General features: G+C 54.0%; 11 protein-coding genes across 11 annotated transcripts; 6 read left to right on the forward strand and 5 right to left on the reverse strand.

Annotated features, from left to right (window-relative positions):
• Positions 1 to 283: 283 nt before the first annotated feature.
• Positions 284 to 2161, forward strand: CDEST_07063 (Putative immunoglobulin-like, integrin alpha, polysaccharide lyase family 11). The gene has a single exon (XM_062923222.1). It carries the CDS (start codon positions 361 to 363, stop codon positions 2158 to 2160), a length of 1800 nt encoding a protein of 599 aa, XP_062779273.1. The 5' UTR covers positions 284 to 360; the 3' UTR covers position 2161.
• Positions 2162 to 2558: 397 nt separating this feature from the next.
• On the reverse strand, positions 2559 to 4350 carry CDEST_07064 (Putative major facilitator, sugar transporter, major facilitator superfamily; the record flags this gene model as incomplete). The annotated part of the gene is made up of 3 exons (XM_062923223.1): positions 2559 to 3855; positions 4006 to 4068; positions 4169 to 4350. The coding sequence occupies 3 exons, from the start codon at positions 4348 to 4350 to the stop codon at positions 2559 to 2561; spliced, it is 1542 nt and encodes a 513-aa protein (XP_062779274.1).
• Positions 4351 to 5048: 698 nt separating this feature from the next.
• On the reverse strand, positions 5049 to 5414 carry CDEST_07065 (uncharacterized protein; the record flags this gene model as incomplete). Its single annotated transcript, XM_062923224.1, has 1 exon — positions 5049 to 5414. One exon carries the CDS (start codon positions 5412 to 5414, stop codon positions 5049 to 5051), a length of 366 nt encoding a protein of 121 aa, XP_062779275.1.
• Positions 5415 to 6288: 874 nt separating this feature from the next.
• Positions 6289 to 8668, forward strand: CDEST_07066 (Putative zn(2)Cys(6) fungal-type DNA-binding domain-containing protein). Its single transcript, XM_062923225.1, has one exon. It carries the CDS (start codon positions 6431 to 6433, stop codon positions 8453 to 8455), a length of 2025 nt encoding a protein of 674 aa, XP_062779276.1. The 5' UTR covers positions 6289 to 6430; the 3' UTR covers positions 8456 to 8668.
• A 251-nt stretch (positions 8669 to 8919) lies between these two features.
• On the forward strand, positions 8920 to 10567 carry CDEST_07067 (Putative glycoside hydrolase, family 5, glycoside hydrolase superfamily; the record flags this gene model as incomplete). The annotated part of the gene is made up of 1 exon (XM_062923226.1): positions 8920 to 10567. The coding sequence occupies exon 1, from the start codon at positions 9110 to 9112 to the stop codon at positions 10565 to 10567; it is 1458 nt and encodes a 485-aa protein (XP_062779277.1). The 5' UTR covers positions 8920 to 9109.
• Positions 10568 to 10924: 357 nt separating this feature from the next.
• CDEST_07068 (Putative carnosine N-methyltransferase) lies at positions 10925 to 12979 on the forward strand. Its single transcript, XM_062923227.1, has 3 exons — positions 10925 to 11298; positions 11442 to 11705; positions 11799 to 12979. Exons 1-3 carry the CDS (start codon positions 11149 to 11151, stop codon positions 12750 to 12752), a joined length of 1368 nt encoding a protein of 455 aa, XP_062779278.1. The 5' UTR covers positions 10925 to 11148; the 3' UTR covers positions 12753 to 12979.
• A 2954-nt stretch (positions 12980 to 15933) lies between these two features.
• CDEST_07069 (uncharacterized protein) lies at positions 15934 to 17196 on the forward strand. Its single transcript, XM_062923228.1, has 4 exons — positions 15934 to 16342; positions 16416 to 16459; positions 16513 to 16645; positions 16724 to 17196. The coding sequence occupies exons 1-4, from the start codon at positions 15980 to 15982 to the stop codon at positions 17174 to 17176; spliced, it is 993 nt and encodes a 330-aa protein (XP_062779279.1). The 5' UTR covers positions 15934 to 15979; the 3' UTR covers positions 17177 to 17196.
• Positions 17197 to 17381: 185 nt separating this feature from the next.
• On the forward strand, positions 17382 to 17845 carry CDEST_07070 (uncharacterized protein; the record flags this gene model as incomplete). The annotated part of the gene is made up of 2 exons (XM_062923229.1): positions 17382 to 17672; positions 17771 to 17845. 2 exons carry the CDS (start codon positions 17382 to 17384, stop codon positions 17843 to 17845), a joined length of 366 nt encoding a protein of 121 aa, XP_062779280.1.
• Positions 17846 to 19053: 1208 nt separating this feature from the next.
• CDEST_07071 (uncharacterized protein) lies at positions 19054 to 21366 on the reverse strand. Its single transcript, XM_062923230.1, has 7 exons — positions 20901 to 21366; positions 20782 to 20825; positions 20586 to 20718; positions 20015 to 20512; positions 19632 to 19949; positions 19500 to 19565; positions 19054 to 19441 (listed from the first exon to the last, which is right to left on the reverse strand). Exons 1-7 carry the CDS (start codon positions 21252 to 21254, stop codon positions 19130 to 19132), a joined length of 1725 nt encoding a protein of 574 aa, XP_062779281.1. The 5' UTR covers positions 21255 to 21366; the 3' UTR covers positions 19054 to 19129.
• A 478-nt stretch (positions 21367 to 21844) lies between these two features.
• On the reverse strand, positions 21845 to 22884 carry CDEST_07072 (uncharacterized protein). Its single transcript, XM_062923231.1, has 3 exons — positions 22505 to 22884; positions 22238 to 22432; positions 21845 to 22179 (listed from the first exon to the last, which is right to left on the reverse strand). The coding sequence occupies exons 1-3, from the start codon at positions 22838 to 22840 to the stop codon at positions 22144 to 22146; spliced, it is 567 nt and encodes a 188-aa protein (XP_062779282.1). The 5' UTR covers positions 22841 to 22884; the 3' UTR covers positions 21845 to 22143.
• Positions 22885 to 25832: 2948 nt separating this feature from the next.
• On the reverse strand, positions 25833 to 27368 carry CDEST_07073 (Putative peptidase S1, PA clan; the record flags this gene model as incomplete). The annotated part of the gene is made up of 1 exon (XM_062923232.1): positions 25833 to 27368. The coding sequence occupies one exon, from the start codon at positions 27366 to 27368 to the stop codon at positions 25833 to 25835; it is 1536 nt and encodes a 511-aa protein (XP_062779283.1).
• Positions 27369 to 27549: the final 181 nt, after the last annotated feature.

Raw genomic sequence — 27549 nt, forward strand, 5'->3', positions numbered from 1 at the left:
GGTTTGCCAAGCTTGGTAAGTTGTTACTCCTCCAATTGGAGTTTCTTGTTGATGGAATGATATGCGGTGGCAGTGTCGCATTGTGTAGGTACACCATCCATGTCATTTGCCAAGTTGTAGCGGCGGACTTTACAAACTCTCGCCAAATTACAGGACCATGAGATCGTCAACGGACATAGAGACCCTGTTAAGAAACCGAGCTGGACTTACCAACTCATGTGTTGTAAGAGCGAGACTGCCACCGCGCTGATATATAAAGACGAACTGTCGCCCACAATGAGAACTTGATTGTCGTCAAAGAGGTCTTAGCCAGTACCTCCCAAAACGACTTGGCCCCTTTCTTGTTCTCCATCTCACATCATGAGGTTTCTGTCGTTGCTTTCAACTTCAATCACGTTGTCATGTGCCCTTCCGGCACTGGCGGCGCGGCCCCTGGAAAACCTCGGCCGTGGCGTGGTAGCCGTCCGCGCAAGTGAGAAAGACACTCTAGTTACCTGGAGACTGCTCGGACTCGACCCAGACGGAATCGGCTTTAATGTCTACCGCGACACAGACAGCTCGCCGACGAAGCTCAACAGCGAGGTTCTCACTGGCGGCACCAACTTCATCGACTCTACCTCTGTTGCGGACGAGGTCAACACCTACTTTGTACGACCAGTCGTCGATGGCAAGGAGCAGGATGCCAGTGGTTCCTTCAGCCTGCCTGCCAAGAACCCAATCGAACCAATCGTCCGAGTCCCGATCCGCAGCGGCGGTGCTGTCAAGTTCGTCTGGGTGGGCGACCTCGATGGCGACGGCGAGTGGGACTACGTTCTCGACCGGCAGACTTCGCCCCAGACAATCGAGGCCTACACGGGCAACGGGACCTTTCTCTGGGAGCTCAACTTGGGCCCGAACAGCGAGAACCAGGACAACATCGAGCCCGGGCCCTCGGCCGTCAACCTCGGACACTGGGACGGCGTCACCGTGTTCGATTTCGACAGCGACGGACGTGCCGAGGTCGCGGTGAGGATCGCTAACGGCGTCAAGTTTGGCGACGGCACGACGTTCGACAAGGGCGAGAGTGACAACCACCAGTTCATGGCCATCATCGACGGGCGAACAGGCGCTCTCCGCGCCTCGGCCCCGATCCCCACGACTTACATCGCCGACGGCCCGGTCGCTGCCCGCCTGGGCGCCGGGTTTCTCGATGGAGACACGCCGCATCTGGTGGCGTACTTGAAGAACCGCATCGGGTCCGCCGGCTTCAACCTCATGTTCGTCGCCTGGACCTTTGACGGCACCTCCCTCACGCAAAAGTGGAAGTGGGACCGCGGCGACAAGGACTTCCCCGACGGCCACAACACGCGCATCATCGACGTGGACGGGGACGGCCGGGACGAGGTCCTGGAGATCGGCTTCGCGCTCAACGGCGACGGCACGGAACGATACAGCCTCGCCGGCCAGGGCGTCATCCACGGCGACCGCTTCCACCTCGCCAAGATCGATCCGACCCGCGAGGGTCTTCAGGGGTACGGCGTGCAGCAGAGGAACCCGGCCTTTCTGTACGAGTACTATTACGACGGGTCGACGGGGGACATGATCTGGAAGCACTCGGGCGACAGCGAGAACGACGTCGGCCGCGGCATGGTCGGCGACATCGACCCGACGCACCCGGGCATGGAGGTCTGGTCGTTCTCCGGGCTGTACAACGCCAAGGAGAACGCCCTCACGAACGCGGAGCCGGCGGACGCCGCGCTGGCGCCGTGGCCTCACCTCGGCATCTGGTGGGACGGGGACGAGCTGCTGGAGCTGTTCAACGACGGCAAGTTCGAGAAGTGGGACTGGGAGAACCCGAGCCCTTCCAACGGCCTGCCCCGGATCCTCCGCGTCAGCGACTTCGGCGGCGCGCCGTACGGGCGGAACCCGGCCTTCATCGGCGACATCCTCGGGGACTGGCGGGAGGAGGTCATCGTCACCAACGCGGCAGCGGACGAGCTGCTCGTCTTCACGACGGACAAGCCGAGCGACATCCGCCTGTATACGCTGGCGCATAACCCGGCGTACCGCAACGCCATGACGCTGAAGGGGTACGTGCAGTCGCACCACGTCGACTACTTCCTCGGCAAGGGCATGGAGACGCCGCCGCGGCCGAACATTCGTTATGCGGGGGCCAGATAGAGAGGGCTTGGTCTAGGTCAAAGTGTTGTTGTTGAAGTCAAGTTAAGTCAAGTCACAAGCAAAGGGCATCCCGCAACAAAGCCTGGAACAGCACGAGGGAATTGGCTGGCTGACGGACAAGAGGAACTACTGTTGGAAGTCTTATCGAGCCGGGGTTATCGCACAAGTTTTACACGCACCAAATCACATTTCTTCTGTTAAATATTAGTTAGTACTTACTGTATATACACATTTACTCTCATGGAACGTCTTTTTCCGCAGAACACACCATATGGGGGAAGCCAGTGGACAGACTGATGACATTCGGGAAGATGAAATTGGGACAATGATTCATATCTTTATACCCTCCGACCAACTGGCTTGGAAACAATTACGCAATAACCGTGGTATCTACAAGTTTACATGTCACCCATCTTCCTAGGCGGCACTTTGGCCACAAAGAGACGGTCGATCTCGTCAAAGGTCTTGCCCTTGAGCTCGGGGACGTAGAAGAAGCTCCCGATCGTCCCGATGAAGGCCAGACCACCGAAGATGAAGCCGACCTTGCCCCTGAGGTCCCCTTCGTCGGGGTTGACCATGTACGGGATGGCGAAGTTCATGGCCAGACCGCACACGGCCTGGGTGGCTGTGGCCAGGGCCATGGTCTTTGCACGAAGCACCGTGCTGGAAGCCTCTCCGAGGATGACGAAGGCCATGGCGCCGATGGTCAGGAAGTAGACAAAGGCGCAGATGACGGTCGAGGCGGCCTGCACCCACTTGGCGGCGTTGGTCGGGACGACGTCCATGATGCCGATGAGGAGCAGCAGGCACGTCAGGGAGGCCATGCCGGAGAGGAAGATCTTGCGGCGGCCAAAGGACTCGACGACGAACCAGCTGACCATGTTGCCGAGCACGCCGCAGGCGGTGACGCCGACGCCGAGGTCGAACGACTTGGCGACGTCGAACTTGGCGAGCTGGAAGAAGTAGGTCGAGTAGCCGAGGAGGAAGACGATGCCGACGAGGTGCTGGCAGAGGAAGACGCCGGTCGAGATGCCGGTGCGGAGCAGGTTGGTGCCGCGGAAGCAGTCGATGAAGCCCAGCTCATGCGTCTGCTGGGTGTTCTCCTCCTCGATGGTGGCCACGATGCCGGCCAGCCTCAAGGTGACGTCGTAGTCGGCGCCGTACAGCCTGCGGAGGGCCTTGGTGGCGTCCTCGATCTTGCCCTTGCGGGCGAGGTACCATGGGGTCTCGGGGGCGAAGGGGAGGAAGACGGCGAGGAAGAGGACGAAGAAGAGCTGGGTGGCGAAGGGGCCGCGGTAGGCCCAGCGGTCGGGGCGCTCGCCGAAAGCCTTGACGACGGCGTTGGAGAGGAGCTGGCCGACGGCGATGCCGAGGTTGACGCCGGCGGTGGCGTAGCCGCGGAGGGCGACGGGGGCCAGCTCGCTGGTGGCAAGGGGCGCGAGGGTCAGGTAGAAGCCGAGGCCGAGGCCGAGGACCAGCTTGGAGAGGAGGAAGGCGACGCGGGTGTGGGAGAGCATCTCGCCGACGCAGCCGCCGGCGCAGACGGCGACGCCGACGAGGAGGGACTTCTTGCGGCCGATGCGGTCGGCGAGCCAGCTGCAGGCGAAGCCGCCGAAGAACTGGCCGATGGTGCTGATGACGTTGAAGGCCGACTGCCAGTCGGCGGGGAGGATTGCTTCGCCGTCGAGGACGTATCTGTGGGCGGTTATACTCCGTCAGCGGGTTGTGTTAACGTGTCGTGTTGTATCGACAATCGATCGATCAAGGGGGACAGGGACAGCCTTGAAAATATTGTAGAAAACAAAAAGCTCATCATTGCTGTTGCTGTAGTCGTCCATCACGTACCCAAAGTCTCGTCGGAAAGACACCACGGCAATCATGGCACCGTTGATCTGAGCGTCGAAGCCCCTTGAAGTCCAGGTTTGTCAGCCCATCATCATCATCAGAGCCCACACATCAATAAACGATTCATCGTTGCTGATGCGTGATGAAGAAAAAGCAGCCTTACCATCCGATGGCGGCCATGGCCCAGTAGAAGCACCACCAGACGATGGCCTTGTGGTTCTTGAAGATCTCGCGGACAGTGAGGTCGTGTTCCTGTTGGTTTGTCGTCGCCATGGCGGTCCCCTTTGCGTCGTGGTGCGACACACTTGCTTCCAAGTGGTCCGAGACGTCGTTCTTGTCCGCCATTGTTGTGGTTGTGGTTCTTGTTCTTGTTCTTGATCTTGTTCGAAACTGGACGGGACTGAATGAGAACAACGTCTGTTCGACAAAGTCCTCGACTCCTTTCCAGGGGTAACTCGATGTGGAAAATGCAGAGTTGGTCGACAAGACGCAAACTTGAAGGGGGGATGGTTGTGGGAGGACGGGGCGGAGACAATTGCCAGAGAATCCGGGGAAGTCCAAGAACTTATAGTTAGACCGACGAGTCATTTCCAGGCCCCATCGTTACCCGTGAACCGGGCTAATAGTCTCTCTCTCTCTCTCTCTCCCCGATCCGGGATGGTTGCAAAGTCCCAAGAAACTTGGATTTGCGTCGAGGTCATCCGTCGTGACAACAAAGTGGGAGGGATGTCGGATTCCTCCTCCTTCACCCCCCACTCTTTCATGCATCAGTTATTTACCCGGGGTCGATCGATAGCTACTCGCAAGGCACCTTGACAGGAACTACACCACATGTACTCGGAATAGCCTACTGCCTTGTCCGGCCCACACGCTCATCGTGTACGTTATTATGTATTACTGCTGTAACTAAACAACGCCTACTCATCACTTTTCCACCGACTACCCCCCCGAGAGCGAGGTTCCCCGGTTCCCCGGTCCAAGCAACCACAGAAGACGCTCCAGCACACACTTCTCAAAGCCACGCCAGCACCTCGATGGATCCCTTAGCAGAACGCTCTCGTGTTGATATTGTACTCCAGCGCGTAGCCGCACCACCTCTCGCAGCTGTTGGTGACCTTTGGGTTCAGGTCGACGACGAAGTTGCCGTGGTTCGTGTTCCAGTACAGCTTCTCCATGTTGACGACGTACGCGTTGTTGACGTTCCCCCTGCAGTTCAGATCACACCGGTTCAGGTAGTTGCAGTTGTCCGTCTCGCAGACGGCCTGGCCCCCGTTGTCGACTGCGCGGAAGGGTTTCTTGTTCTGTCCGGAGTAGATCCCTGAGAGGAACCAGCCGTTGATCTCGAGGCACGCCTGGGCGCTGGCGGCCGCGAGCGCCACAGCCAACCCGATGGGTCCCGAGAGGCGCATGTTGGCTAGGTTGCGAATGTGGATGTATTGAAGTGCTTAATTCCGTTGCACAAGGCGTGTGTGTATATGTATGTGTGTGTGTGGGGGGGGGGGGGGGGGGCGTGGGTTCGTTTTGCGGGACAAAATGAATGTATGCTTGTTGTAGGTAGTTGTAGAGACAGTAACTGGCACCAGGGCAATTAATGGCAGTTTTGGATTGAACAATGGCGAGAAGCGCAAAGAAGGGAGGCTGTCATGGCTGTTGTAAAGCAAGAAGTTGAAGCAATTTATAGGTAGACAGCGAGTTGTCATGTCGTCCTCGTTGACCCAAGCAGCGCACAATGCCTCATACGATTATTGGAACTTGGAGCGAAAATTCACGTAACTATTGATGCTGATGAGAAACATTGCCCCGCGGATTTCCCGTCTCGATCTCGACATCTCAATCGCTTAAGCAACATAAGCTGGATTTCAGTTCCATCTCAGCCCAGATTCTTCGTGAACCCCCGTTCATGGTTCAAGAGAGGAAGGTAGTGAGAGAAAGGAACGGGGGTGTACAGGTATATTCGTAAAGGCGACATTCCGCGACTCATCCAACCCTTTTGAAGAACCAGGAACCAGGATCTTCACCCATCCAAGTCTGGTCTGGCCTAGCCAGGGCTCGCGTGGTCTACAAAGTCAGTCAGTCCACGCCGCTCCTCCGCGTTGGGCCGAGACCACATGGGACGATGACCTGTACGTATTTTTCTGGTGCCTACGGGGCCCCAGATTTCCCCACAAGACGCTTTGGGTTAGTGTCATTGTCTCCTGAAGGAGTTGGAGTTGAGGGGAAGTTATGTTAAAAGCGACACTCCGCGGCATCTCCTCCCTCACACATCAACCCACCCCCCCGGATATTCTCCAGCTTCCCTCACATCCACAGCAGTTTCGTCACAACCCACAAACAGCTCTTTTGTGCTAGTCTGTTTCTCTCCACAGAGTTGAACGGTGAACCACTCGAAAGCTGATACCCCCCCTTCAGGTCCTGTGCCCCCCTGATGGCAGACCCTTCTGCCCCGGACAACCACCCCATGTCTTCACCCCCTGGGGAACCGGAACCGGAGCGAGACCGAAGCCAGCAGGGGGGGCGAGCCTCGTCGACGGCCAAGACCAACACTCGTCCAGCAGCGCGCGGGACCGCCTTCTACCAGCGCAAGAGAGCCGTCAAGGCGTGCCAGGTGTGCCGAGCCCGGCGGACGAAATGCGACAATCTCAAGCCGTCATGCTCCTTTTGCCTCAAGGTCGGGGCCACCTGCATCCAGTCCCCCGTCGACCTGTCCAGCTTCGACCCGGCTAGCCTCAAGATTCTGGAACGGCTCGACGACCTGGAGGAGCTGATGAGATCCGTGTCGGTCGATGGGTCGCCGAGCCACCACAAGACAAGAGTGGTCGAGGCACCACGGAATCCCATCCAGCTGGAGCATCAGGTGGAAACACCGGATAGAGTAGGAGGGGGGCCACCCATCCAACTCGCCATGATCATCCCGCCAAGGCCAGAACATGTCATGTCATGGGCCATCTTCCGAGACCTCGGCAACGGGATCGAGGTCAACGACACGTCACTGCACGTCGACCATGCCTCTTCGGTCGTGGGAAACTCGCCAATGTCGAGCCTCGGCGCCATCGACCTCGAGATGCGCCTCATCAACGACTTGCTGGACAGGTTCTTCAGCTACGTGCACGTCAAGAACCCGATCCTCGACGAGACGGCCACGCGCAAGATGGTCTCGCGCACGGTGCTCAACGGCGTCGACTGGTCCGCCGAGTCCTGCCTCTCGCTCCTCATCTGCGCGCTGGGCTCCCTCGCGACGCCCTTCGGCCCGAGTCATGAGACGATGCCCGGGTCCGCCGCCCACGCCAACGCCCAGGACTACTTCCGGGCGGCCCAGAAGCGGCTGGGCGGCCTGTTCTCGTCGGACGACATCATCGCCGCCCAGTGCCTCTTCTTGTCGGGCGTCTACATGATGTGCGTCTTCCAGCCGGTCAAGGCGTGGAGGCACTTTGTCCAGGCGCTTGCGAGCTGCCAGCAGTTTCCCTTCCTCACCCCCGAAGCCCAGCAGCGCTACCACAGCAACGCGGAGGCGGGCGATGACGACGCGCGGGACTACTACTCCATCGACACCCTCCAGCAGGCCGTGTACTGGTCGTCGTGGAAGTCGGAGCGGGAGATGCGAGGCGACCTCTACCTGCCGGACTTCTCACTGGCCGACCAGGAGCTCGGCATCTACCCGCCCTTCTTCCCGACGCCGCCCGCGCCCCGGGCCGAGGTCGAGGAGGCGGCGGACCCGCGTCTGGCCCGCGAGAGGACGTCGTGGTACTTTTACCTCGCCGAGATCTCCCTCCGCAGGCTCGCGTCCCGGATCAGCGCCGAGATGGTCGGCCTGCAGAAGGAGCACTCCTCCACGCGCCAGGCCTACCTCGCCGCCATGGCCGAGGTCGTCCCGCGGTACGAGGAGCAGGCGCGCGAGTGGATCGCCTCGCTGCCCCCGAGCTTGTCCTTCTCCGAGCCGGCCGAGGAGGACGATGTCTGCAGGTTCGTGCTGCGGGGCCACGCCCTGAACCTGTACGAGCAGATCTACTGGCCCTTCACGACCGCCGTGCTCGACGGTCTCGGGGCGAACCCGGACTTCCCTCGGGCGGCCGTCTCGTCCGGCGCGGTGGCACTGGCGAACAAGGGCCTCGATAACCACCTCTACCGTCTCGTTGTCAACCGGCTGGGGTACAGGCACCGTCATCACGGGACGCTGCCGATGATGCGGTCCTGCTCGCGGAGCGCCCTGGTGTTGGCCGCGGCCGCGATCCTGTCACAGTCTGAGTCGAACGGGGGGAGAGGTATGCAGGGCGATAGTGCCCCTACGTTGTCCTTACCCCCTGGGTGGTACGAGGCCATCGAGGAGGTGATTGACCTTCTCTCTTTCTGGGAGTGTGAGACGAGGGACATGGAGACGACGCGGCGCTTGTTGGAGAAGGCGTGCGCCATGTTCACGGTCCCATCGCCGGCCGCATATCGCATGGGGGTTTAGGACTATAGTGACAAAGTGCAGATGAAGAAATGGAGACAGACCCGGGCCCATGGGGCCATCTATGATGATTAGCCGTTGACCCGCCCCGATTCATTCAGGCTAAATTCAAACTCGATCGATGCTCGGCAGACGAGACGATACCTTTTCTTGAGCTGTGGATCATTGTAAAGCGTCTGAAAAGTAGTTGAACAACCCACTTGGAACGGGCAGACAAAGGGGGGGGGGGGGGGGGGGGGGATGGTGAAAGTCGGTTTGGCATTAGGCGGTTCCCGGGATCATCTTACCTTGTACCAGACCAAAACCCCGGCATCTTGTCACGCGCACATGGCTGTACCCCGGATTTGCTTTTGACTAGTTGGAGAAATCGCCGTAGAGAGAGATCCACAGCAACCCACCATCGCGGAATGTCGCTCATAAGACAGACTGTAAGAGGAGGGGGGGAGAGGATGGATACTGGCGCTCACCTAACAAATGCGCAATGACAACAGAACAATCTCCTGAGAGGGCAGGATAACTTGATCGATTGTCATGAGATGGTCCACCATGATGGCTTGGTCAAGATTGCACCGGATATAAAACTGTCATCTCGAGAGACCTGCTGAACCCAGCCCAGAGCGGTAAACCTCACATCAGTCTATCCCCCCCCTCACAACCATGTCATCATCAGAAACATCCAACCCTCCCCTGACGCTGCTGCGCGTCAGCGGCACTAAGATTGTCGACGAGAATGGCACCGAGGTCCTGCTCAAGGGCGCCGGCATCGGCGGCATGCTCAACATGGAGAACTTCATCACGGGTTACGCCGGGCACGAGCACGAGCACCGGGCCGCGCTGGCCGAGGTGCTCGGCCAGGAGAAGGCCGACTTCTTCTTCTCGCGCCTCATCCACCACTACTTCACCGACGCCGACGCCGCGCTGTACGCGTCGCTGGGGCTCAACTGCCTGCGCGTGCCCTTCAACTACCGCCACTTCATGGACGACGACAACCCGTCCGTCATCAAGGATGCGGGTTTCGCGCTGCTCGACCGTATCGTCGACATCTGCGCCCGCCACAACATCTACGTCATCCTCGACCTGCACGCCGTGCCGGGGGGCCAGAACCAGGACTGGCACAGCGACTCGGGCATCAGCCGCGCCCTCTTCTGGGAGTTCCGCGACTTCCAGGACCGCGCCATCCAGCTGTGGGAGGCTCTCGCGCGGCACTACGCCGGCAACAAGGTCATCGCCGGCTATAACCCGCTCAATGAGCCGGCCGACCCTGTCCACACGCGGCTCATCGCCTGGTACGAGCGGGCCGAGAAGGCCATCCGTGCCATCGACCCGGACCACATCCTCTTCCTCGACGGCAACACGTACGCCATGGACTTCTCGGCCTTCTCGCCCGACAAGACGCTGCCCAACAGCGTGTACAGCTGCCACGACTACAGCCTGATGGGGTTCCCGCTGCCGGAGCAGTACGAGGGCACCGAGGAGCAGAAGCAGAAGCTGCGGCAGAGCCTCCGGCGCAAGGTCGAGTTCATGCAGAAGGCCGGCGTGCCCATCTGGAACGGCGAGTGGGGCCCCGTGTACCAGGACCCGCGGACGGACCCGGACGCGGCGGCGACCAACGAGAAGCGGTTCGCGCTGCTCAAGGAGCAGCTGGCCATCTACCGCGAGTTCGGCGGCATCTCGTGGAGCATCTGGCTGTACAAGGACATTGGGTACCAGGGCATGGTCTACGTCGACCCGGAGAGCCCCTACATGCGGCTGATCCGGCCCTTTGTCGAGAAGAAGCAGCGCAACGGCCTCGACTTCTGGGGCTGCGTCGACAAGAGCGGCGTCGACGGCGCGGCGTACGCGCCCTTCATCGCGCGGCTCAAGGAGCAGGTGCCGGAGCACCTGCAGAAGAAGAAGTACCCCAAGACCTGGACGTTCGACCGGCAGGTCGAGCGCGTGGTGCGCGAGTGCCTGATGAGCGAGTACGCCGGCTGGGAGTTCGCCGAGCTGTTCCGCGGCAAGACGGAGGAGGAGCTCGAGGCGCTGGCGGCGAGCTTCGCGCTGGAGAACTGCCGGACGCGCGACCGGCTGAACGAGTACCTGCGCGAGGACGCCGTGAAGGGGAACGGGGATTAACGGGGTTTATTGGGGATGGGGTTTGAATATGATGATGACGAAGATACTGATGAGATAGACTTGAAGAAGAGCCGAGGAAGAGTCAAAAGAAACTCTGACGTCAGGGATACCTAGAATCTCTCTATGCTTTTCATCATGGAGGATTGGTTCATAGAAATTCATGTTTCTTGTTTTGTTATTGTCTTTCATATTCGGTATCTACACCGAGGCCAAACATGAAGCTAAACCTCAAGAGTCGAGAAAACTCGTGTTGGTTGTCGATGTTTTCCACAATTCTGCAGTCTTGGCGGCCATCAAGGTACCCAGGGAGGTGTTAATTCACTCAGCCTCCTCAATTTTCACATTTCCTTTTCCAATGACCAGCCGACCTCTTGCATCTCACCTCACAATCGCATCTCCCGAGTATTTACACTCTCTTCTGAGACACAGAAGCTCACGGCGAGATTACGGCATGCGCCTCTCTCACTCACCGTCTCTCACTTTACGGCTCCGTGGACAGTGGCTCACCCACCGACACGAGTCACACCGACTTCTCCACTCATTCACTCGCTCCAACGGTCGTGCGAAGCATTAAACTCACCATGAGGCCGTGTAACCCAGCCACATGGCTAGCCTTGAGTTTGGCCTGTGGCGTCCTCTCAACGGCGAGCGAAGCCAACGTTGACAACAACGGCCCGCTCAACAAGGTTGCTGTCGCCGATGGGCACAGCGAGCAAGAGACTCTAGCGTCGGTAAGCGTACCCCCCTACCCGAAGGAGATCTGAGACACCCACCGGCAAAAACATCGTGAAAACGGGAGCCAGCAGGATCGTGCAGATACCTCTGCCATCAGCCGTAATATCCGAGCCAGAATCCAGCTAATTTATTGGCCTAGATGCCCGTCGACTCGTTCGTCGAGTTACACGAGGTCACCGTCACGATTGAAGAGGCTCCGGAAAGGCCAAGCCCGCGACACGAACAGGAGAAGAAGAACCTCCTGAAGCGCATGAGCAAGTCCCATGGGAAGTGGGACACGAACCACCCCCGCCACCGGCTGCTGGAGGCGCTGTTCGGCTTCAGCCGGTACAAGCCCCGTCAGATGGCCGAGCTTGACCGGTACAAGGGTCTCTACAAGCATGTTTTCAAGGCCCAGAAAGCTGTGCGTCACCGGCTCTCAAGAATAATATCTCATGCGCCATGATATTCTCAGCGAAGCTGCTCCAAATGAATGTATCACTGACTCGGCGAGTAGGTCCTCGAGAAGACCGTCAGATATTCACAAAAGTTCGAGACGGCCGAGCAGCTCCTCGATCTCAACCAAGCGCTATGCGACGAGATCGTTGAGACGGCCCTCGAGTTCTACGGCATCTCGCACCAAGAGCTCGCCGACCACAGCAAGGCCAAGGACAACGCAGGCCAGGTGGCTGACCGGGTCAGCACGTCGCAAGCCTTGAAACATTTCGTGCGTGACTGGTCCACTGCAGGCACCGGTGAACGGGACGATGCCTTCCCATGCATCCTAGATACCCTGCAGACTCTGTTCCCAGACCGGTCCTCCAGAGACATCAAGATCCTCTTCCCGGGCGCCGGCGTCGGACGGCTAGGTCATGAGGTCGCCGGCCTGGGCGGGTTCGAGGTGACCGTCAACGAGTGGTCCATGTTCATGAACCTCGCATACCGCTTCCTCGAAGCACATCCGAGACCGGGCATGAAAGCCATCCACCCTTTCGTCGACAGCTGGTCCCACCACGCCACGACGGCCGACATGTTCCGTGGCGTGTCATTCCCCGACAGGGGGCTCAACGTGAGCTCCGTGCTGCTGGTCGAGGGCGACTTCACATCGGCGTTCAAATCGGACAAGGGGCAGTATGACGTCATCGTCACGCACTTCTTCATCGACACGGCGCGCAACATCATGAGCTACCTCGACAGCATCCACGCCCTGTTGAAGCCTAGGGGCTACTGGATCAACTTCGGTCCCCTGTTGTGGGGGACGGGACCCTTTGTCCAACTCTCGCTCGACGAGATCGTCGCCGTGGCGAAGAGCATCGGGTTCGAATTCGTGGACGGGAGCGAGCAGTGCGGCGATGTGACACTGCAGGGTGAGAAAGTTCGCGGCAAGGAGGCGGTATACGGGTTCAACGAGAAGGCCCTAAACAAGAATGCGTACTCGGCGCAGTCCTGGGTTGCCCAGAAGGCCAGGTGATCCTCATGAGAGTCGGGTGTCGTTTTCGAAGCTGCAGACAAGGTTGTCCCTCTGTGTATAAGTACAATGATACCACTGCGACCAATGTATGTCAAAGACTGTTAAAGAAGAAAACCACTCACAGCTGAGTGTGTAGTAAATTCCAGCTGTGGTGGAAGCCATATCTCAGAGTAGTTTTGGACTACCTCGGTTAGAGAGTGCAAGCAGCATAGTTCATACGGATGTCGTTACAAGCGGCCAGTAGTTAGATGTTTCTCTTCAACTGATTGACCAGTGTGCAACTCGAGATCCTGAGTCTGCAATGTGTGTTTCAATGCCTTCACCGCTTTGATTGCAAGTTTGGCTTATCAAACGGACGGCCAAGTGACGTGGCGGTTCGTTCGGCAATGACTGGGAGCCGAACGGCTGGGGTCCGTTTTCTGTGGATGATGCTACATCAACCCCCCAGCTTCGTTGAGCTGACGTTGTGCCCCGAAAGGCGGGGAAACCCCCTCCCAATTTCTCACCTAATTGTCCACCTGCTCTTCTTTACTACCGTTACTGTATTTGAGTTGAGCTCATCGAGCGGGCTCTATGTCCATCTAAGTGTCGCGCTCATGCAATCACCGTGGCGTCGATGGAAGCTTCCAAATGAGAACCATTGTCTTAGAAACCCCTGTTCATTTTAGTACGAAGCCACCAAGAAGTGCCAACCCTGGCTTGCATACATAATGCAGTGTGAGTACCCCCAACAGTCGTCGCTCATGCATGTTGCTGAATCGATAAAACAGACATGTAGTAATATACCACCCACATGGTTCGCAACTTACGTCCCAAGGAATCTCAAATTCAACTCAGTTATGTGGCTCAGTTTCAATAGAACCAACAATGTTTGAACCCATCATTGAATATGCTTGCGGACCTTTGGTCTCGGGCCTAGAAGACTTAGCCAGATGCAAGCCCGACGATCAAATAAATAGCTTGGGAAACGAACCGAGGAGATCATATCATCTCGCAATCATTGTTCTTCCTGGATTTAACACTCATCTTCGGGACGTGTTAGAAACCGATGAAGGAATGGCTCGTTCGACTTGTGTCCTGCCAAATGATAGCCATCACTTCTATCATCAGAGAAACATGCAAATTGTCATTGAGGAAACACCCGTTTCGACACGAACAAGCAAGAAAAGGCCCTCTTGCCAAGACGACATACTGGATCACAATCAAATACCAGTCTGCACTGACTGCGACTGGTATACCGAGCGAGGACCTAAGCGCAAACAGGCCTATATCTGGCAATGCGTAAGTCGTCCCCAGCGTCGTCGGGTCTCATCCCCTAACGTCGAACTCAGTGTAACTGCGGCCAGGGCGGCATAACAATCAAGTCTGAGGCGTGTCGAAGCTGTGGGTATCCTCGCTGCGCCTATTGCCCCGTCTCCAAAGTTCGCGTCTAGCACATGAAACCTGCCGATACTGCGTGGATTTTAGATAGCTAGCCGGGCGTTGTTTGGCCAATAGATAAAGTGCTCCAAGACGAAATTCAACCTGTATCAGTATTAAACAAAGTATCACCACTACCGACCCTCTCTCACTCCGCACTACATTAGATGTGCCCAAGACACTAGAAAAGTCCCCTCAGTTCAGCTACTAACAGCATACCTTTGGAGCTTTCGAGCCCTGAACCTCTAGACCATTGTGCCGAGCGGAAGTTGTTATCAATACAGGCCTTTCCACAGAGGGTGCATCAGCCTATCTTGATTGATGTCACGAGATATAAGGCGTTAGTTGTTGCCTACAACTAATGGCGTCGTTTTGTTGTGACAATTGGCTAGATATGGGCTCAGGCTACTACCACGCCGCTGGTGAAAATGAGGTTCAGTGGCACCTAAGGGAATAGGTCTTTGATTCTGTTGGAAGAAATCAAAGGTTAGTTGGTGATCAATCGATCGTTCGTTGGCGATAGCTTCATTTGTTGGTTATCATTGCTATGAAGGAGGAAAGGAAGGAAGATCAAGACCCCTTGCAGCAGCCTACCGCCAGGGGTGGCCCGTGCCTGGCCGTAACGGAGGAGGTCGATTGTGCATGGATCCACTGGAGTCCGATTGGAATGCCCGCAATCTTGCTTTGAGAAAGTTACTAATGCACACCTACCAACCCAATCTATCGCATCATTCTACTTCCTGCACTGCAGTGCTCACTGACACTGCCCAACAGGGACATTTTATTGGGTAGTGCTGACCGATAATATGTAGCACCCTGTTTGATAGGCTCTTTGTTTGCGTCCCAACTGCTGCATGCAGACGGCTTCATTGTTGCCTGACCTTTAAATACTAATGCAATGCAGAATGCAGGCCTGTCAAGGGTACCGAGATAGAGGGTTGTTGGGTCTTGGTCGTACTATCTCTGCTGGTGCAGGTTAGGTAAGCAGAGCCCATGACAGCAGAGTGGCACAGGTAATTTATGTATGCTATGCAAGCTATGCAGTGCAAGTGACCTGCGGAAGAAGAAAATGAAGGGCGTATTCTTTGGGCGCACATGGTGTGAACGCAGCCCAATGCCCAGCACCCAGCGGGATATGACATGGTCATTTCTCCTTGGGAAAGGGCTTGGCCATCGGGTCTTTCTTGTGTCGCGGTCGACCATTTGTCAGGCGTTTGGATTAGCCTGTTCGCCGACGGCTGCCTCCCGTGCCCTTTAGTATCAGAAACCCTATCATTTCGCGCATGAATACTGGCCTTGCACATCGTGACGGCTTCAAACAAGTGCTTTCGAAAATAGACTTAGCTACATTTCATCCTGAGGGTGTAGAGGCCTGAGATTCTTCGACGAATGGAACAAGGTAGGGTTTTCCAGGGCTTCCAGCCAGGTTCTTCTCTGCCAATGAGACTGGGAGAACATGTCTTGGCTGCTTTGGCGGTGGTCAGCGAGAAACTAGCGTACTGGCGACATCGTTTCCGACGCTGTGACTCGCCGCCCTTCCATCTTCCTTCCAGTGCTGCACTGTGAGAATCTCAGTCTTCCATTCATACAGAAGGACTATGCTTTGGAAAATGAGGCGGGAAAGAGGTTGGGCAGTGGTTCGCTACTGTACAACATGTGTCTCAGTCTTGATGCTATTGGTGCACCAAGTGAGGCGGTAATTATGAGAAATGTAAATAGGAGAACATGCCCCCAGTTCTCCCCAGCTTTACAAAACGAATCCGTTGAAAATGATTTCTCTTTGGATCGTGCATTATCTTGTATGAGCTATGCGCACAACAACAAATCCGGCAAGCCATACTCCCACCTTCGTCTGGGACCGCTCAGGTGTTCCGGAGCAGTGGGAGGATGAGTCTTTCGTCAACGGTCAGACTAGAGGCAGCACCGTGGACAGGAGTCTGCTCGAGGACTTCATTTATATACCAGACCATTCCTCCACCTCGAACTACGAATTCACCACGTTCGAAGGCATATTCCACTCCAACGCACTTGAGAATATCAACCAGGGAAAGTATGAAGGCACAAACGGACTGACGGCTTGGATACATGACAGGAACAGCGATTCATACCAATGCCGTTCTTACAACGGAGCTATGTCGACAGAAGGCTTCGACAGAGTGTTGCGTCGAAAGGTTCGCCTCCCTACATCAGCCCGGTGATTGTCTCAAGCATTTAAGAGGAAGAACTAATCAAAAGTGCCAAAAGCGTTTCTCGGAGCCGAACGAAGTTGATGCACACACCAGGCGCATGTGAGATTGTGCTGTCGTTACGGCTATGCTTTGACGCAATTGACAAAATGTAGATACTTGCCGAACCCACATCCGACAATATTAGGTGTGCTCGCCTTGAGGTCATCACAGCAACAAACCCCTATGATAAGGAAAATTATCTACCGGCATCTGAAAGCAGACGCCTCTCTTTCTGTCGAGTTTGGGGTGCGTATTTTCGTCCCCCCGTGACGCAAGAAATCCCTAATGGTTCCCTCCTTGGGCCTAACGACGAGTCATCTATAGCTCGGTGGGAGAACCTTCGCATTCGAGGCCAGCATTCCTTTTTTTGTGGTAAAACGAAGCAAAATAGTAATGAGGGATGCCAGAACCACCTCCAGCGGCAGCCAGATCCGAAAAACGCACGATCTTTCTTTCCTCTCAAAGTCTTACACCTGGTCTAAAGATGAGGGAGCATCTGATGCTCTCCATGAGTGTCACATCTCGATGTTCATAACCGGATGGAACGTAAACTTCTGGACAGCAGTCTGTCTCAACGATACTTACTACTATGACGACGATATCCTGGGGTATAACGAGGACATGCTGCGACATTACGACAACCGCGGTCCACCTGATGAATCCACCCCTCCCTTGGATCCTTTGAGCATTGGCAATCTAACCGCTGACGCCATATCTCCAAACGATCCCAGAGACTACTTCCTACTCATTCTCAAACACCGAACGCAAAAGACGTGATTTTTGGGTTAGAACCTAGGGGAAACATCCGTTGTTTCAAATCTGTTCTCAACAGGCATGAAAACAGGATACTACCTTATAATTTCCTTGAAATCGTGTTATTCAAGTCTCAAGGCTTCCCCAACGGCTCTGTGTTGTATACTGACTACCGTCTCGTGGCTTAATCCAGCTTGAGAACACTCACATTCCACTCCTACGTGGAACTATGAATCTCGGCACAGTCGATAGTCACTCGCAAGCAGTTGAAAAAGATGAGGCTTGGGCCAGGCAGACGAGCAATCTCTTGATCAAGCTCATAGCTGTACTTTCCAAGACCATCAAAACTTACCGAAGGTTTGACGCCATCGACGCAAGTTTGATCAACAGGGCGGACGGTGGCCTGTCTAGCCGGACAGAAAACACCCTCCACCTGATAAAACTCATAGTGGACGATCTTGATGGGTTTCTTGAAGATTTCAAGGATTTGAAGAACTTAGTGGAAGAGTTCAAATCACAGGTAGGTCTTGCCAACAGACTCATAGCCCGTTCAAAGTCGTGCTTTGAAACGGCAAAACGAGTCAATATTTTGAGCAGATGAGCTTACACAATCCATAGATTGGGCTGCACGTGACTGTAGACGGAGGCCGGGCAATCAGCCTACAACACTGGAACGTCACAATTGTGGGTTGAAGTTCTTCCTCTATGGACCCGCGGGGATTTCACAAGATCAGTTGCTAGACATGCCTCAACGATGCAGCTTTTTCAGCCCTTGCTAACTAGAGTTCAACTTCTTCAAGCTCCACGTTGTATCTCCTCTTGCCGTTTCTGCCGGAATCTTGCAGATAGACATCGGAGTCAAGCCTTCTTTAGCTTCTTTCCTTGCACTTGCTCTCGTCATCGGAACTGCGACATGGTTAATCAAGCCATTCCTGAGCTTTGTGTCACAGAAGCGAATTCTTCCCAGAATAACCTTCAGATCCATGCGTGTTGTATTTGCTAAATTGAAGAGGAAGGAGATGAGAGTCTCAAGCTGTGAGGCGTTTCCTCGATCCGAATCATCGCATGTACGGGAAACTGCTGGACAGGATACTGGCTGACAGAAGCGGCCTTGAAAATAGTCTCGTATTAGGCACACTCTGGAATTTTTTGGTATGGATGACTGTGGTTGGAACATACGTTGAGGAGTTTCTGTTCTTGGGTTGTCTCTAGTGGTCTGTATGTTGTAGCATGCTTCATTGTTTTGCAGGTATCATTCGGCTTTTTATGTTTTGATCCAGGGGGAGTAACACCTTAGCAACCTTGCAACTTGCTTTGCGACATCCAGAAGGTCAGCTGCGCCACATGAAATCACTGCACTTTTCGAAAAACGTCTTTACGTCAAAATTTGTTCTCTTTCAAGGCGTTGTCTCTACTTATGCCTAACACCTGACTGCAATGACATGGTTTCCGATACATAGAGGCCTGAAAAGAACGGATACAAAGTTTCGAAAGATCTCACGCCTTTGTTTGTCTTTTGGGAGACGCAGCCAGGGCGCTGTCAACATCGACTTGCTCCGGACCCCCAAAGAGTTCTCCTCCCCGCCAGCTTTCCATCATTCAGCCACGCAGAAGTCCTAGAATCTCTTTGGGAGTTGAGTTCTTGAACGTTCAATGTATTTTGCTCTTGTGCAAGTATTACGGAGCTACGGAACATATACCTAGAATAACAAGTCCAGAGAATTGGCACAGTGATGGATTAAAGGGGTTTCAAGCTGTGCGCTTTCACCTTGTAGCTTGGTGATATGCTTTCGGTTCATGCTCGGTCGACACACTGCAAAGAATGACGTTCTTCTTGTCTTTCGCAAGCTTTTTTGGTATTTTGGTATAATTAGCGACGTCATAGTCTTGAACCTAACTAACAAGTACGGGATGGTACGTTTGGTTATGACTTGCTTCTTGAATAGACTAGCTGGCATGGTCAGAAACATGCAAATCTCATATCGTCGTCCTCCTTCTTTCCCGGATGGCTGCATTCGAAAATGTGGGTTCAGGGAAAGTGATCGGTGATGCGTCCCATGGCACTTCCAGAAGCTCCGTGGTGTGCTCGGTATCCGCAAATAAGGGCTGGCGTCGACGTCTCGCCGTCTGGTCAAAATTATGATAAGACGTAAGAGCCGGTTCGACAAAATACATCATCAGCCCAACTAGCATGTACAAAGCTCCTAAGCAGACGAATGCAGGCTGGAAAAAAACTACGTTGGATTGCATGATTCCTGCCGCGATGGCAAGCGGTGAGACGACGTGCAGCTGCTTATCCATTAGCCGTCATCATACGTAGGTCTCTAGGCCTCTATCGGCCACTTACAATTCTGATGTTCCAGTTCTGAAACACAACGGCTCGGTTCCCAGCCACGAGAATGTAACGATCCAGCTGAGTGTTAGAGAGTTGTGTTAGAATTCGTACGGTCCTTCTTGTTTCCAGAAGCATCCAACTCACCTGTTGTTTTATAAAGTCAGACTTGCCTTGAAGATCTTTCAACTCGACCAAGATCTCGGCAAGTTGATCAAAGATTCCATAAATCTGATGCATGGAAATTCGCAGCTGATTGGATGCCTTCTTCTCGAAGTGGTAGATGTCCCCCGTGGCAAATGACGACCACGACTCGATTGCCTTTGAGAGGGTGCCGATGAGCTTGATCAACAATAAAGCAACGTCATTGACCCATTCATAGGTCTTTTCGACTGCTCTCGCCCGCGTTTGAGCGGACGCTAGAGAGACCTGCTCCTTAAAGGAAGGGATGCTTGGCTTCTCAACCTGAAGAAACAATGTTAGGAATGCTCTCATCTGTAGGTTTCCATGGAAAGCGGAGTTTTGCTCACAAAAGGCTCGATATCTGCTTTCAAATGTGAGGACACACTACTCCATTCCTCTAGCAGTTGATTCAAGCGCATTCTGACGACAGTGCAAAAGTACTCGCGAGGATCCCAGATGGGAGTGTTGGCGTCGAACTCGGCAACAGTCAGAGCATCATGATAGATACCGTCTTCTTTTGAAGAATACTCATGGTAGTGGAGTGAATCCTCATTGAATATGACTTCGGCATCGTCATCCACGAAGTAGTTGTCTGTGAGGAGAATTGCCGTCCATACTCTGTTATTGTACCCTGCAACAACTACTGATGTCTGGGCTTCATAGAGAAAATTAATCGCACTACCGTCCACCTTCGAAGTGTCTTTGCCTGTTAAGAAGGACAAATCAATCCACTTCCTGCATGGCGATCCATCAGGTCTTTTCCGGCTGTCGGTTCGAGGCTTGACATGCCTTCGCCATGCGAAATAAGGCATGTGAAACTCAAGATTGAAAGCAAAAGCTCCCGGCTGCGAAGCAATCCGTGTCAGCAAACCGAAGTAATGTCTATGAAAATGAGGACGACGAGTGCTCTATTCTCACAGTAAATGTTGCCTTAAACGACCGATGTGATGTGAAGTGCCTCCAAAGAAGATTGCTAATCACTGGAGCCAGTGTCCTGGATGCCGTGAGAACTAACGCTGCCACAGTCCATGAGTCGGGGTTGGGTATGTGACTGTGGTATCAGAGAAGAGCTTAGCAATGATGTGGCAACTCAGACATCAGGACCAACACTAACATTCTTCTTGTATCCACGTCGGGTTGATCATCCTCCCCAAAACGCTGTGTTACCACAACATTAGTTCCGTTGGAATCCGGCATACAGTTGTCAGGAAGATGTTTAAACACTAAACGAACCTTCAACTTGAGCTTCTGGTAAAGTTCCTTGGCGGATACCGAACCGCTGCCGCTTCTCGGTCCACCACCTCCCCGACTTCTTTCATCTAGCCATGCGCCAAGGGCTGCTGGTGCTTTGTTGGACCCTTGTCGAAGCGCCGCTAACACTTTCTCTTTGCATATCGAGCTCAAAACAGACCTCTCGTAGTGTATCCTTTGCGAATATTTTCCAATGGCGAGAAAAATATCGAGAATGGATTCCTCCGGGTCCCAGTTTTCTTCCACAAGGAACTCATTCTCCGACTCGAATGGAATTGGTTCATGGTCCCAGTCAAAGTCTGGGAGGGAAAACCCTTGAATCCTATGGGGGCGCATAGATGTTGCTCAGGCCAAATCTGGACAGAATCGGTATGATGAGGTTGTATCTAGAATGATTCGGTGGCGCTTCATGGTAAAAGTTCAACCGAGAAGGGGAATGATAACTGGCGGATGGGTTGGTGTTATCTTCATTTAGTCGGCGGCGGCGGTGTTAAGCTTCTTATGTATTCGGACTTCCCAACGAAGGCTTTGTTAGTATTGGGCACAATGTCGACTGCTCAAGACCAGCCGATTGGTTCACGGGCTTGGGCTCAACGACAAAAGGCCGCCAGATATTCCCGATGTATGGCTGGCCCCTACGATCGACGCTTCTGATATGTTGCCCAACGGCCAGGCGACCAGTGCCCAAGATTTGATTGCAATAAATCAGAGTAGGCAACCATCAGGGCTTACGTTCATCGCAAATCCGAGGCGACTTTCACGGGCGAGACGATAGGACAAAAATCGATATGCGTTGTTCATCAGTCGGACATGGTTGCCACATCACAACTACCATAGGAATCAGCGACGGTGTCATCACATACCATCTCAAAAACTACGACTGTTACTAGTCTGGCAGGTTTGAGGTCTATTGGCAATGGTCTCTTGTTTTCGATGAACCTAAAAGATTGGATTGATCATCGAGCCTATATAATCGATGGGGGTTTTTTCTTCTTTTTTCTTCAAGGAACCTAGGCGGCGATAGGCCCCTTCGATTATTCCGTTGACGTTGAGATGAGCTGGTAGTGATGGGTGAAGTCATGCGTCAGGTTCTCGAAATGCGACAATAAACGTGTATTGGGAAACAACCCGGCTTCACCCGATCGGGTCAAATACGTAGAGCACCCTCACATCAAGCCCCCCTCTCTCGACTCGCTGTCGAAGAATCAGGCACGGTACTTTAAAGCTAGCCTCGGTTCATGGCAGCCAGATTTTGGCTCTCCTAGAGACAGGTTAGCAAATCAGTGCTCAAGGCGGTGTTGGGGAGATAGAATCCATACGAGCACAGCCACTTGGTACCGCACACCATCTTCTAAGTTGTCGACACCCTCTTCTATCGTCTCCAGCCCTGCCTTGAAGACTTGGTCATGTGCCCTGACTCTTATCTTGGTCACCGGGCAGTATGCACATCGAGGAGTGCCGCAGTTACGACAAGGATCCGTTCGAATGGGCATTCCCGCCTGACCGCAATAACACTGATGAGGGTTTACTTAGTTTTCTCTTGCTGCCGGCTAACCAGCTCTTCATTTTCTTTGATTCGCACGTACGCATTGCCAGATGGGGGTTTGGTGTCGTTTCGGTCCCCATTGGAACGGCCCTTTTGCTGCTGAGGGACAGTTGGGCCACATGCCGAGATTTCGGTGATGGATCACTGCCATGCCTGATTGGCTCCCAGGATAACTGTTCGATCGGAAGACCGGGCCCTCTTCTACAGCTACCGCCTGGAAGACATTATCCACGCCAATTGATGCACCTGGCATACGAAACTGGCAGTTTACAGGCATCTGGAAGGCGGCGTTAGGACTCATGATGATGGGGGCAAGGGATACCAAGCCCCAGCCCCTCGAGAGATCCCATGATCTGAGGGGGGGTAAAGCAGTCATGTATGCAGCATTCAGGCATCAATGTCTGCCTGACATGACGATTAACTGACGGCGAGAACGCATTGGCGGAATTTAATTCTACAGGCTCTCCCTACGTTCCCGTTGCATGCCAAAAGAACTTACCCACTGCTACCCGATTGCTTAGATCTTCACCGGTGCACTTGGCCGATATTACACTTGCGGCACAAGGAGGATACACGAAATTGCGAAAAGCCAGAGACCGACCCAGAACCTGCCTGCCACATGAGGAAACCCGAGACACGTAGCCAAGGCAAGGTTGTGCAACATGGGAGAAGGTCAGCCGCAGCTTTGTGCGCCTCAAAAGGTTGATATCCAAGCCTCCCTCGGCAAGAAAAAGAAAGGGGAATGGGAATTTCATCTCCGACAGCGAGCAAGCGGCTTTATCCCTGGCTCTGGCCAGGCCCGAAGTGATTTAGGAGCTTCAGATTGAAGGTTCTGTTTCGGAATACGTGTGGTCATAGACAAACACGAAAGATCCAACATCGCTTGACCTTTTCAAATGCGTCCTAATCTCTGGGAAATTGAGGTCGTTCCAACAAGGTGGTAGTGCGGGACCCATCACGCCAAGATCTCACACATTGCCAATTAAACTCACTAGCTCCCGATGAACCCGGAAATATTGAAAGCAGTGCCATTCTTTGATGCTCCAGCGTCTCTCCGGATCTTCCCTGTCATTCCAAGTCCATCCAGAGTTGCGGCTCTCGTCTGGCCAAGATCCAGGCATTGGTGTGGCTAGTTATCGAACCATGGAGGCAAGTTTGCCTTCTACTGGTTACAACCATGTTCTTCCCGGTGTGGCCCTCTCACCGTCCGCCTTGCCCGAGACCTTGTGACACCTAGGCCCCTCTCGAAAATAGGAAAACGCCTGTTTCCGCGCCCAGTCTGCAGGTGCAATGTAGCGTCAAACACCCATATCGTCGAACCTGTGGAAGGCGAAGGTCCTTGTTGTATGTATCAAGAGCGCCAGTCCCGAGTCCCACCAGGTGGTCTCTGTCCTCAAGTCGCTTCAGGTGGTGCCGAAGTTGAACAGAATCATCGTACATCCGGTAGGACTGACTGCCATTTTCATGACTCCCAAAGTCTGAGGCTAGAGTAGGGGTCGATGTTTTCTTCCTCCAGTCATCTCCCGCAAGATATGAACAATGATATTAGGGTCTTTACGGAACAGTTTCGCGATAATCTCTATGGTGTTCCGGGCTGGGGTGGCTGGAATCGGTTGCTCCGAGGGCAGAGCTATGGTCCATTCAACTGGTCGACGATCCTCACTCCCAGAGAATCTACGGCCAGCTTGGGTTTCCCGCGCTCATAGTAATGAGTATGTCCGAGGAGCGATTTCACCTCCCTTCTTGAACCCGTCGCTAGCCCCCTTAAGCCCGATCGATCGTGCGTTGACCTCCTCAGCCTCCGGGTCAAGTCGTGCATCAACTTGAGATCAGCTTCCGTTCAGGCCAAGCTTCAAGCCAGTACATAATTTAGAGCAAACCTAATAGACCACGTAGCATGCGTTAGTTCCACTAACTCGACTGAATTCAGAGCACAGCCGATGCGCGTATTGCCCTTTTCAGAAAGTGGGAAGAAATACGGCAGGCCAGCCACTTTCAAACAAGGAGCAAGTCGTGCCTGCTGGCTTGTCTGATAAGGAAGAAGTTGAGCGAAAGCTAAAAGTGGAAATGGCTGCCACAGGACGTCGAGTCGACGGTCATTGGTACATACCAAGTTCTGTTTGTCACAAGGGGAGCCAGGAAGCACGCACGGAAATTGAAGACATCGAGAAGTTGTTTTAGAGGCCTTGATTACAAGTAGGTGATGATTGGCAGAGGCAGCTGTTCCCAAAGTGACAATCCGGTCTATCTTGCAACGGGAGGAACCTGTGTGGATGGTAAGCACTGCAAGAGCTCACATATGGGGTACACGTCATCGCACGTATTAGTGAAATTATACATAGGACGAGGCAGCCGGATCTTAATAGGTGACAAGGTCTGGAAAGGCTAAGGCCAAGATTTAGGGCAGGGTACCGGGAAGAGAACAGAAGCGTGATGCCTTGGTCAAGCCACGGGGGATGAATCTTCAGTCATCCAGCACAACAGCCCCTGAGAGTGATCCCTAGATCGAGAGACAGACATTCGTACCTCATTACCAGGCAACAAAATCCTATCGTTCAGATCAAAAATTAGGTATTGGGGAACATCCCCCAAATGATGTCCAACAACACAACTTCCTCCTCAGTCCTGAGAGGGGGTATAGATAGAGATCCCCTCATTTTCCAAACATAAAACGCAGCCAGCTCTCAGCTTGCATACAGGGGGGGGGGGGGAATACAGAGTGTGGCCATAGCCTATTCCGGTCTTCATCCAACTACGGGTGTTCAGATTGCCCACCATACACCTAGTAATAACCCGACGCCAGCACCATCCATCTTCGTTCAACATCATTCTGATTTCGTCACAAAAGGAGCCAGCTATAATACAAGATGATTCTAATAAAAAAGCCGAAATACCACCACAGTGGACTTAAATCGTTGCAACTATAAAGAAACACCATGTTGTCGCAAATGCGTCCCGCAGACTCGCCTCGATCCCTCTCCAGTCCCGCAGAAAGATCATGTGCCCCCAAACGCCAAACGCTAAACATTTCACAAGTCAACACTCTCAGCCTCGAGCTCAGATTGGACTTTTCAGGCAACCGGGTCGACAGTCTGTGGCTCACTAGGTGTTTTGATCAGCTTACCGACGACAAGAAGCGAATTCCAGGCGTAATTCTCCCCGAACTGCAGAGAATGTCATAGCGGATGGCTTCTGGGACGGACAGGGGTGTTTTTTCAGTGGGCGATGAAAGAGATTTGGATTTCGGGATCACAAGTACCAATCATTATGCGATTGCAGTATTAGCTTCTAATCTTGATGAAATTACCCTCACGGGACGGTATTCGAGCTGTGTGGCTTCACAGCTGGGCAGTTTGTTCTGCCCTTGTTCACACGATCTCCATCGACAGCCCGCAAGCCTCCATATCCGCCAGAATCGATTCCATAGGGGTAAAATATGTCACGTCCGCCGGCAGGTTATGAATATAGTCATGGTCCTCATTCAGCACTTCCTCGCGCTTTATGCCTCCCGACACCATACCAACAACCCTTCCCTTTAGGTCGAAGACACAAGCACCGGAATCGCCTTTCCCGGCGAAGTGGTCGTATTTTTGCATTCTCTCTGCCACAACGCCAAACTCCCGGGAGATTAATGGGGTGCCGTCGTGGGCAACCCTGCGGACGACGGACTTGACTTGGTTGACTTCCCCGAAAGTTACTCCCGATGTTCGGCCGCTCATTCCTACGATGCGACAACTCCTCGTCGGCTTCTGAAACTCGGAAGCCGCGACGATGCCCTGTATATGGAGAGTACCGTCGTGGTCGAGGTCTTTGATGCAGAGAACTAAAGCTCCAAAATGACTCTCCAGCTCTCTACCGTCGATGTAGACGCGGTTGGAAAGCTCGGAAAGGCGTCTCTCGTGAGAGTCAGCTCTCAACCGTATGAGGCACCAATCGCTGAGATGTCCCGAACTTCCCACTGCGTACTCGCTGGCGTACGCGACGTCGCCAAGAACCCTGGCCTCCAAAGCCTCGCGAAGGGTAAAGTGCTGTAAGACGGCGCTGATCTCGTTCACATTTCGCTGGCATTCGGTGATAATCTTGTCGTCGTGGGATTCTCCCTCGGCCTTCCCTTCTCCGCGGAGCACTTTGACCGACTGGTATTTGAGATCTTCAAGGTCTGCCACCAAGGCCTTTCTGGTCCTCTCTGACAGCTGGATAACAGACTTGCCAGGCAACGACTTTTCTCTCGGCAGAAGGCAGCCTGTTTCAGACTCGTCATAGCAGACATGTCGACACGTCAAGGCAAACACCTCGTCAGGTTCGCCACCGGCTCTGCGCAAGTAGATGCCTTTTGTGCCTTCGCGGTAGGGCTGGTCCAGGCTGGCGATGCTCGTGCCGAGTTGGTCAGCAAGCTCATACATGTAAGATCTCAAAAAGGGACGGTGCTGATGAGAATCTTGCTGCAGGACCGCAGGACTGGAGGCGAGGTTAACCAGCATCGACTCCTTGATCTCGCAGTGAACATCGTCAAGTCCATGTTCAACAAGGGCGTTTCTGCAGTGGAAGGCAACCTGGTTGCCCATCTCCCACGACAGGGTGTCTGGCAAGACAGAGATCGAAACAATCACAGGCATCTCTTCACCGACGTACCCGATGCGGACGATATCGATTGCTTGCCAGTTGACCTTCTCCCGGGCGAGAATACCCAGTATTTGGTTTCTCAGTGGGGAAGGTTCGTCATTCCATTGGCTGACTATGGCATGCTCGTCGACGACAGCCAGAGTTTTCGTTGGTGATGACCAATCGTCCCACCCGTACTTGAACGGAGTGAAGCTGGACCGTGCTACGAGCTTGGGAAGACTGAAAAGGCCGTTATAAAACCGGTCGCGCTCGTGTTCGGTTGGCCGACGCGTGAGGTCCATGTCCGGCTAAAGAACGGACCTTCTGTGTAGGTCTTTATTGATTTGTGCGTTTGTCTTGACTATTTTTCGTTTGTGAATGAGCCGCTGTAGAAGAAGAAGCTTGTATGATGGCGGTGGATGAGGCGATGGTGTATTGGGGAGGCGGGAAGGACGCCATTATGTAGTAGGTTGAAAACCTATC

Source organism: Colletotrichum destructivum, chromosome 4 (genome assembly GCF_034447905.1).
Source record: "Colletotrichum destructivum chromosome 4, complete sequence".
Classification (NCBI taxonomy): Eukaryota; Fungi; Ascomycota; class Sordariomycetes; order Glomerellales; family Glomerellaceae; genus Colletotrichum; species Colletotrichum destructivum.

Excerpts from the sequence above, each read along its gene's own strand:
- CDEST_07063 (XM_062923222.1), top strand. The coding sequence starts at position 361 with ATGAGGTTTCTGTCGTTGCTTTCAACTTCAATCACGTTGTCATGTGCC.
- CDEST_07066 (XM_062923225.1), top strand. The coding sequence starts at position 6,431 with ATGGCAGACCCTTCTGCCCCGGACAACCACCCCATGTCTTCACCCCCT.
- CDEST_07068 (XM_062923227.1), top strand. The coding sequence starts at position 11,149 with ATGAGGCCGTGTAACCCAGCCACATGGCTAGCCTTGAGTTTGGCCTGT. Across the intron at positions 11,299-11,441 it reads AGCAAGAGACTCTAGCGTCG|ATGCCCGTCGACTCGTTCGT; the intron begins GTAAGCGTACCC and ends TTATTGGCCTAG. Across the intron at positions 11,706-11,798 it reads TTTTCAAGGCCCAGAAAGCT|GTCCTCGAGAAGACCGTCAG; the intron begins GTGCGTCACCGG and ends CTCGGCGAGTAG.
- CDEST_07069 (XM_062923228.1), top strand. The coding sequence starts at position 15,980 with ATGCGCACAACAACAAATCCGGCAAGCCATACTCCCACCTTCGTCTGG. Across the intron at positions 16,343-16,415 it reads ACAGAGTGTTGCGTCGAAAG|CGTTTCTCGGAGCCGAACGA; the intron begins GTTCGCCTCCCT and ends AAGTGCCAAAAG. Across the intron at positions 16,460-16,512 it reads GATGCACACACCAGGCGCAT|ATACTTGCCGAACCCACATC; the intron begins GTGAGATTGTGC and ends GACAAAATGTAG.
- CDEST_07071 (XM_062923230.1), bottom strand. The coding sequence starts at position 21,254 with ATGCGCCCCCATAGGATTCAAGGGTTTTCCCTCCCAGACTTTGACTGG. Across the intron at positions 19,950-20,014 it reads AAGCAGATATCGAGCCTTTT|GTTGAGAAGCCAAGCATCCC; the intron begins GTGAGCAAAACT and ends TTGTTTCTTCAG. Across the intron at positions 19,566-19,631 it reads CTGACTTTATAAAACAACAG|CTGGATCGTTACATTCTCGT; the intron begins GTGAGTTGGATG and ends TCTAACACTCAG.
- CDEST_07072 (XM_062923231.1), bottom strand. The coding sequence starts at position 22,840 with ATGACTGCTTTACCCCCCCTCAGATCATGGGATCTCTCGAGGGGCTGG. Across the intron at positions 22,433-22,504 it reads AAACCCCCATCTGGCAATGC|TGTTATTGCGGTCAGGCGGG; the intron begins GTACGTGCGAAT and ends AACCCTCATCAG. Across the intron at positions 22,180-22,237 it reads GGTACCAAGTGGCTGTGCTC|GAGAGCCAAAATCTGGCTGC; the intron begins GTATGGATTCTA and ends ACCTGTCTCTAG.